The sequence below is a fragment of the Numida meleagris genome, chromosome Z (assembly GCF_002078875.1).
Source record: "Numida meleagris isolate 19003 breed g44 Domestic line chromosome Z, NumMel1.0, whole genome shotgun sequence".
Lineage (NCBI taxonomy): Eukaryota > Metazoa > Chordata > Aves > Galliformes > Numididae > Numida > Numida meleagris.
The window spans coordinates 33,240,033-33,249,529 of record NC_034438.1 but is presented as its reverse complement, the minus strand read 5'-3'; the positions used below and the strand labels follow the sequence as shown (position 1 = coordinate 33,249,529).

Here is a 9,497-nt window from a genome sequence, read left to right as displayed (position 1 = left end):
GCAGTCAGCCCTTAAATGAGGCCTAAGAGGGGTGGAGCCAGGCTCCACCCCTTCTGGTTGCACAGGTGAATTGCCTTCACCTGTGCTCCCAGGGCTGACTGGGTCTTTCCTCCAGGTGCTCAATCAGTGGTTCAGGCCATGACTCAGCAGTTCCCATACACAACTGCAGCAATTCAAGCACAACCACAGCTTGAGGGACTACTGAAGAGGAGAATTTACAATTTCTTCTCAATCCACTTAAAGCTACCAATTTGACTTCTGCCATTAACATCATTTTGAGGGCTACAGTAGTCTAGTCAATTCATACATTCATTCCATCCTTCCATTCTTTTCCGTATCTCAAAAACTGTAACACATATTCTAAATCCAAGGTAAGAATAAGATGTGTAAGACTTAAGATAAAGCTTAAATCATTTCACTTAAAATTTTTTGCACAGATTCTTGCTGACTCTGTCAGATTTTACTCTAATTAAAAAGTTAAAGACAGGCTTCAATTTTTTCTCAGTTCAGGGCATTTGCCCTTCCCATTTAAATGACTGTGTCACCTATATTGGCATTTTGTTACTTACAGTGGAGACTGGTCATTCTCAAACCCAATGCTAGTATTAAAGAGTCCATATTGTTACACATTCAGACATTTTACATTTTGTAGAAAAGCATGCTATGAAAATGCACTTCTTGAGAAGATTCAGAGTTCAAGTTAAGAAAATCATAAAATACTTACTTAGTCCTGTTCATATCACATTCTTTTTGGGAGAGTTCTTTCTGGTTCACACCTAGCTGAGATGACAAGTTACTGCATTTACTGCTTAACTCTTTCAGTTTTTCTCTTGCATCTGTTACATTGGTTTCCAACATCTGCAAAGAAAACATTTAGAATACATTAAAAGTAACATATAGGAAAGAGTTAAAATCTACTAAAAATTATGCACATTATCTACATGTGTAGGCATATGTACGTGCATACACATAGACATATATATTTATTGTGGTCTAAGCAAATATAAGTACACGTATGTGCATGTGTGCATACATGGATAATGTGAAATCCAGGAAAAAAAACATGTCAAATTTTAGGTGAACACTTATTCTAAGTTTCACTTAATTCATTTGTTGCATGTAGAACAAAATCCTTGCAAAGAAATACTACAGTATTTAGCTACTGATTAAATACTGCTTTTTGTGTTTATATCAAACAGGAAAAAAAGTTACTATTAACAAAAAACACCTATATTTTTATTATTTTAAATTCTCCAAGCATTGTACAATATTTAACACAGGAACTAAGAATCCTGGATATAAATTTTTTGTAAGACTCCTTGTCAGACACAGATGTTCTGATTTTGCACTTCTAATTCAGGAAAAAAATGGCATACAAGGAAAAAGTAATGAAACTGCTCACAGAAATCAATGTTAGCAAGTCATAGCTCCTCTTTTACTGAAAGCCTAGCTGTAGAAGTTAGCACAGTATGAAGACGTATTTGGGAAATGCAGATGTACAGAACAAGCCAGCTCGCCCAAACAAGAATTATATATCTCTACATAGTGATTTAACAAGAGTTCTCTGGAAGTGTAGGAGCTTAGAATAGCACTTTAGACTTTAAGAAGCTTTGCATGATTATTCTATGATACTATTCTATGATATTATGATCCTCCCAGGGTGTTCTCAGGCAAGAATGGAAACAGATACAGTACAGCAGTATCCAGACCAGTTTCAGAATGTGGCAATGCCTTTAGACTGACTTTGATACTACACTACTCATAATTACTAATTCTCAGTACGGCAAGTATTCTTGCCTTAAAAAAAATTCCATAAATTAAAATAAATACCTCCTAGTAGGATAGTGTTCCAAATCTTCCACTTAAATATAGACTTAAAGAAATAAAGACTTGCTCATATTTCCCTTTCACCAATGATATGTCAAATATCAAAACATTTTGATATGTTGAAATGTAGTTCCCCAAAATTATTCACTTAAAACCAATGAATAATTAACTGCTTTATTTAAAATAACATCCAGATATGTAATATTTGTGCATCAGAAGTGCACTACAATCAAATTATTTGAATTTTGACACTAATCATTACATCCTGTTAAAAACGGTAACCTTAATTTGGAGAAATAGTTTTTCTGTTTCATTTATTCATTGCTATTTGTTTCATGATAACTCTCAGATTATTACACCTGGTTTATTCCATTGATCAGTCACCGTTCTATCTTAAAGGCTGGATAACAAAAATTACTTATCTCAGACAATAGATTTAAGAATGATAGAAGAAATTTCATTCTATCAACACATGATAAAGTTGAAGTCTACTAAGGTTTACAATGTAATAAGCCAGATGATTTACGGTTTCTCCTGAGTATTGTTTTCATCACACTGGTAAGAAGTTATGGCTTATGTGAAAGGATTATTTCCAATGTAAAATTTTAAAGTTAACAAGAGTGACAGTAGCTCACATTTTCTGTGAAAAAAAAAAAAATGCTGTGTATCACTTATACCGTGCTAAAAAGTTGCATAAGTTTTCATGGTATAAATTAAAGAAAGAAATCTGATCTTACCAATTCTCAAGTTCTCATCCTCCACTGCAGGATAAGATACATAGAATAAGTAAAAAATGATTTTGTCTGAAATACAACTTTATAAAGCTATACTGTTGCAGAAATTAAAAACAGGATCCTATGAAACAGAAAAATACTGCAACATCATGTAGTGAGGCCTTCAGTGTAATCTTTGTGCACCAGTCAGGAATCCAAGATCATGAAATCTTCTAAATTTCTTATGTTCAATTCCTGAGTATTTCCGTTAATTACTGCAATTCTCTAATTAGAATTAGAGCCTTTTAGTTGATACAGTACTTGAAAAAGTAGTTTTATTGTGTAAGCAGGCATACTGAAATGTGAATTCTCCTAAAATTGATTTGCAAATTAATTTGAATTGTACATTTTCACAGATTAGAATTCAAAATTTTAAAACGTTATGAAATATACTGAAGTAAATGCTATTTAAAATACAGCCAGTCAAAATACCTAATACCTCAGTTGTATATTATGCGGAAGAAAATGCATATTTTTGAGAAAAATAAAAGCAACAGTAAAGGATATGATGCTTCTACATAACAGTACTGAAAGCAAAGCATGAAAATTAAGTCTACTGTTAACACTCTTACTCACTTCTACCCATGAGAAGTGGAGGCCCTAACTAAAATGAAATGAAAATAAACAGCAGAAAAATAAGGAAAAACATTACAGAAGTATTACATTTACTTCATACTCAAAAACAATAAACTCCAAAAATTCAAAAGTGAAGGTGAGGTTTTAAAATACTTAAAACATGAAAAGAAAAACACACATATAAGGCATGTAGAAGCACAGTTTCACACAGGTTGTGAACTCAATGTGAATTAACACCAAGATTTTTCTTGTAGCTTCAAACAGCAAGGAAATTGCTTTTAAACACAGTACCTTTGTTTTCACGTTTTTGTTAGTATGAATTCGAAGAAGTAAGAGTATTTTTTCACGTTCCCATCTTAACTAATTCTTCAGAGGAACTAATATTCCAGACTCCTCTTGACAGAGATATCTGTCAGCATGCTTCATTTTAGAAGAGAACAGCTCTCACTGTGTCTTTAAAAGCTTTAACCTTCAGACATCAGGTACTTTTAGAAGTACCTTGCCAACTAGAAAATAACAAAACACTATGCAATTCTACTGCCTTTTAGGTCACCTCTGCTTAAAATCTGCCAGTCTGCACTTTTTCTAAATTTAAAATAAATGGACAACCAAGATACAGCAGACTTGCTTTTTTTCCTCTCCACTTTAACAGTTTGAATTTCAGACCCCCAGTTCTGTTTCTGGAAACAACCAGATCTAGTCTGCAAAAAACACTTTTTGGGTAGGTATCATTTAAAAATTCAAACAATTTTTATCTATAACCATTTCTATAGTCACTTGAGAACAACAGTACAATTCCATTACTGAATCTGCTCAAAAATTATATCTTTTAAAAGCATTACAGGGACATGTTATATTACATTAGAACAAAACCTGCAGCCCACTATAGGGTAGCGTGATAATGTTGTATTTGGTCTCCAAGGATAGGGAAATTATTATTCTTTATTGTTTGTAAGCAGTCCTGTTAAGAGCCAATCCGCCATCCAGTATTGATTCTTGAGAGCACTGAGTTAGAAAGAGGGAATGTCAGGAACAGAGAGATAAATTCATATTTAAATTTCAATTTTCTAACAAATATTTACAGGAAGACTATACGTAAAAATAGTGGTAAACTGTAGAAGCCACACAGTTAATTTTACAAATGCATACTTTACCAAATGCAGATAAAAAATTATGAGACAACATACTATTACTTCCTAGAGGTCACATACAAAATTTCCCTCTTGAAGACAGCATTTTTAATATGCTTTTCAAGCCTTCCAAAAGTCCTGTGAGACAATCAACTTCACCTAAATCTGTCTACTACCAAAAGGTGTATAGTCACTTGTCTAACCTCACATAGGAAAACCAAGGTGCAAGCTGTGGCATCAAGATCACAGCAGATGGTGGTTTAACAGAGATGGGCAGCTAAACTCTACCAAGCCACTCTCACTCCTCCTCAGAAGAAGAACGGGGGAAGAAAATATGACAAAAAAACACAACTCATGGGTTGAAACAAAGACAGGGAGATCACTCCTCAGTTACCATCATGGACAAAAAAGACACAGCATAATCATAGCATCATGGAATGGCTAGGATTGGAAGGAACTTTTAAGATCATCTAGTTCCAATCCCCTGGTTATAGGCAGGGACACCTGCCACTAGACCAGGTTGCTCGAAGCCCCATCCAACTTCGTCTTGGCAATGAGGGAGATTCATGTAATTTATTGCCTATTGCTAACAGACTAGAGCTGTGAAATCTAAAAGCAAACTGAAACCACTTTCCTCATCTGCTCTCTTCTACTTCCCTCCTCTGAGAAACACAGGGGAACAGGGGCTGCAGTAAGTGCCTTACAATCTACCTTTGCAGCTCCCCCATGGTTACTCTGCCCACGCTCCTTGCGAAGTCCCTCCCACAGGATGCTGTCCTTCCCAAACTGGTTCTGTGTGGGTTTCCCACAGGCTGCAGCTCTCCAAGCGCAGCTCCAACATGGCGCTGTACCTTCAAGAGTGCACACCCTTGTGCACACATGGGTTCCCAAAGGCAGCACATTTCTGTAAAGGTCTCCAGAGCAGCCATATCCTAGAGCACATCAACTGTTCGCCTCAGTTTTATGTCATCTACAAATCTGATGAGCATGCCTGCTACCCCATCCACCAAGTCACTAATAAAGATGTTAAACAAGATAGGTCCAAGTTTAATCCTGCAGGATGCCACTTATTACCAGCCACCAGAGTATAACCTATTAACCACTGACCTCTGAATCCAAATATTCAAGAAGTTTTTTGTTTTTTTTTTTTAAACATGTTGTTACTCATCCATCCAAATGTAACATCTTAAACTGTACAAGAAAATGGCAAGGCGATGTAAAAAAAATGCTGACCCACCTTTGGTCTTGGACCATGTTTTTTATTGGAGACCTCCCCTAATTTCCACAACTTTTGACATGAGTTAACCTCCTCAGCAGTCTTGGAAGCAGTTGAGCTGGTCCCATGGATACCAAGTACTAGTCATGTTCTCTCTACTAACTCCCACTTAATCCACTGCTGATAGGTACCTCTGGAACCCCGCCACTACTGCAAGCTTTATCTATTACTTCCTGCCACTAATTCATACTTCCTGTCAGGAACAGGCTCACATTTTCCTTGTTCAGAGTTTCAATAGTGCAAAAAATCCCTTACATTAACTGTACTCATTTGCAAGCTGTAGAACAGCTAACATTTCCCTTTTGTGCCCACACAATATTTCTGAATTCCTCCTATGTAGCTCTCACTGCCTGCACACTGTTTTTTATTTTCCTGCCATACACTGGCATTTGATGATTAGTTCTGTTTAGTCAAGCTGGTTTCCTGATGCATCCACTTGTTTTCCTGCGTATCAATGTGGACCACACTTAGACTTGGTGGAGGCTGTCTTTAAAGACTTGATAACTTTTCCTGAGCTCTTAGGTGCTCATGGAATTTTCATGGGATTCCCTCTATTTCCACCTATCCCCAAGCTGAAAAGCCCACTCCTTAACTTTCGATCTGTACTGTACTACTGTACTCTTATCTTCTCAGGATCTTGAGATTCACAATTTCATGTTCACTACTACCATGGTTGCCACTGATTATTGGATCCCCAGTAAGCTCTTCCTTGATTTTGAACAGTGATCTAGCTGCTTGTCATTCCTGGTTAGCTCAGGAAGCATCTTTCTCACAAACTTTCTTCTGACACACAGTCTTGATTTCATCGTCACCGCAATACAAAACACCAACCCTACTTACTCTGATCCCTGAAATCACATGGCTGTGATGCACTTTTCTCTCTTAAGCAAGCCCTAGTAGCCAGGATAACAGATAGATTAGGAATTTTCATTGTTTCCACTGATGGTGTTGGTAACAATGATTTTCAATAATTTATCAGATATTACAAGCAATACCTTAAATAATTTGAATTATGTTAAAACACTTCTAAATTGTTAAATCATTTCACTCAAATTCTCAGCACACCACTCGTTGTTTTGGAAATCACATAATCCCTTAATCAAAACACTCCAAGGGCTATGATTTGCAAGAACTTAACTTCTTATGTTAAAAGGTCTAAATGAAACTCTGTACAAAGGTTTTTGATCAGTAAAACAATCAGAAGTGTCACCAAAACAATTATATTGCTGGAGAAGCAGGAGGGGGTGGAGTTGAGGAGAAAATGTTCCTGGGCAACATGCTGATAACACAGTTCCTATATTTAATATACCAGAAGGTTGTGCACACCGATAGCCTAAAAGAAAACAGTGTTGTAAGAATTCATTAGCCATTTTAATAAGAAGATCCACTCACATTTAAGTATGCCGATATCAAAAACTCTGATATCATGTTTGCAAATTTTTTTTTAATAAGAAATTAAATAGAAATTGCCAATTTTCTCCTAACAGGACAAAGTAACATTTAAATAAAAGATACAATATTCTGTACAATGTATCCAAGTATTTCCTTTTTCTTTTTATCGTAAACAATGGAAATAACTTTTTAGTATAGCATATTCAGTAACAAGGCCTCCACTGAGGGGAGCCCTCTGGAGTTTAGAACACAATTTATTCAAAACTGCAGTTAAAGTTTTAATGTGTTCTTCCAAAACAAATATCAAGTCCACCACTACCAAATTATAGGCAAGTAAATAATATACTGAGAAAAAAATTGTGAATGGATAATACTTTTAAGCTTTTATTATTTCATATATATTTTATCTTAAAATACAGTATCTTTTACTTTTTAATGATTACATTTTAAGATGACTATTTGAAGTCAGATTCCTGCTTTGCAACATCAATTTTTAAAAAGCTGTGGGTCTTAAGTGAAGGAATGTAAATGAATGCAAGTCCCCATTGGTAGATTTGAATATATAACTTGTTATTTAAAGAAAATAACTTGTAGTGCAAATGTCTGGAGAAGTTATTTCTGAAATAACATCCATGAATCCATTCCACTTCATACCTTTATTCTGGCGTCACTGCCAGATTTTTCTGCTTTCCATTGTACCTCCTGCTTCCTCAGTTTCTCCAGGTCATTTAGCAGGTCAGCACAGCAAGCATTTAATCCCTTATTTTCCTCCTCCAGGATTTTTATAACCAGTCTGTTTTGCTCTTCCTTCTTCTGTGCACACTCCTCAGTGTCCTGTAGAACAGTACCACAAGGGCCGATAAACAAAAAAAGTGAGAACTAATCAGCAAATATAAACTGTGCAGTTTTACCCTCACAGCAGCTTCTTCTATATTTGATGGCCAAGGTCACCTGTGTACTTTTATTGGCCTCTTTCATGCAGGTGGAAGGGTCATATTTTTTAGCTGGATGACAGCTTTGATGAGTACACATTTGCAAAGAGCCCATTAATTGATCAAGCTGCCTTTGATGCTGTCCCCAGCTATTTTTGAGACCCACACAGACATATCCTCCCAGACCTCGGCTTTATCAATTAATAATGCCAGTCCCATCAGAATCTAATTACAAGAAGCCACATCTTCACACTCCTACTTTCTTTGCTCCATTTCCATCATTAACTATTTATCTGAAAGTTATAAAGCTTGGATTCTTGGCTTTAAAGCATCTTCCTCAGAGTTCATATGTGAGCAAATGGTAAGGTATAGCAAGGCCTAAGGCAATTTTTTCTCCAAGCTTGTCACTTTCTGTGCCACAAAGGCTGACACTGCTTAAAGAACTACTTCAAAGCTACAATCTTATAAAACTATGTACAAGTCAATATACCTTAAGTTCTTGGCTTTCATCTTTAAATTTCTGCTTCAAATTACTGAATTCATTCTTCAAACAGGCATTTTCCTCATCCACAGCAATTTTTCTCTGAATTAAGTTATTTATCTCTTGCTGCTGTCCTGAGAGCCTCTATTAAGAAAAAAAAATCTGCTAGACAAGAAGCAGTTACAAAAAGAACATGCATGTACTGAAACCATTTTAGACCTATGTTATGTAAAAATCTACTATATGTAATTTCATAGCATTCTTTTCATTTCATTACTACTTCAATCATACCCAAAACTGCACCACCATAAAACACAATAACAGGGAACTAAATATTTTGCTGCTAACAAACAAAAAAGCCAATAAGTGCAGAAATGAACAAAATTATTCAGTCAAGCTTAGACAAAGACAGTCATTTGTACAAATTGTATTTGTGGTTGAGGATTACATTAAAAATACTTTTTGACTAGCACTTTCAACACACCAAAAATCCAGCCACAACATAGAGATGAAAATTCTCCAAAATTCATGAAGAGAAAAAATTAGTACGAGAGGAAGCCAGAAAGGTTATGATATATCACAGTATGAAAGGAATTACATCTAACTGAATTTACAGCTCAACTAAGCAAGACAAGTCTGTTGAACACAGGCAGCAGTTTTGTGTACTCCACATAGCAAAATCTCAACGCCATTAGAAAAAACAATTTCAACATTCTGTGTTAGGTTATTGCATTCTATTTTTAAGACATTCGCATTAAAGCATCTCCAGTCTTCAATACATATAGCAGCACTCCACACTTCCTCAGGAGTATGTTTTAATTCCACATACTGTTGTGCCCCTTGCACTAATCTAAACAGCATTTATGTACAACATTTTCATAGTAGTAACGTTGTAACTATAGAAGAAGCTTTTTGTGTCAGGGTGAAAATACAACTGCTTTGCCTTCAATATACTATCTAAGTGAAACACATTCAGAAACATTAAAAAAATGGTCAACATAAGGAAGTACATGTTCATAGCGTTTGCAAATTGCAAATAGTTAGTTCTGCTTCATGCAATGTCAGACATGAAAAAGAACAAAAACGTGGTAAGAAAAAAAAAACATGCAT

The 9,497-nt window shown here is 35.6% G+C and overlaps 1 protein-coding gene across 5 annotated transcripts in view; it reads right to left on the bottom strand.

Annotated features, from left to right (window-relative positions):
- Positions 1-9,497, bottom strand: part of CNTLN (centlein) — a 215,480-nt gene that overhangs the window by 159,193 nt on the left and 46,790 nt on the right. For all 5 annotated transcript variants that reach the window (XM_021379766.1, XM_021379767.1, XM_021379769.1 and 2 more), the window contains exons 5-7: positions 8,397-8,531; positions 7,629-7,808; positions 725-858 (exon numbers count right to left, since the gene is read on the bottom strand). In XM_021379766.1, coding sequence (XP_021235441.1) covers positions 725-858; positions 7,629-7,808; positions 8,397-8,531 — 449 coding nt within the window. The remainder of the gene's footprint in view (positions 1-724; positions 859-7,628; positions 7,809-8,396; positions 8,532-9,497) is intronic.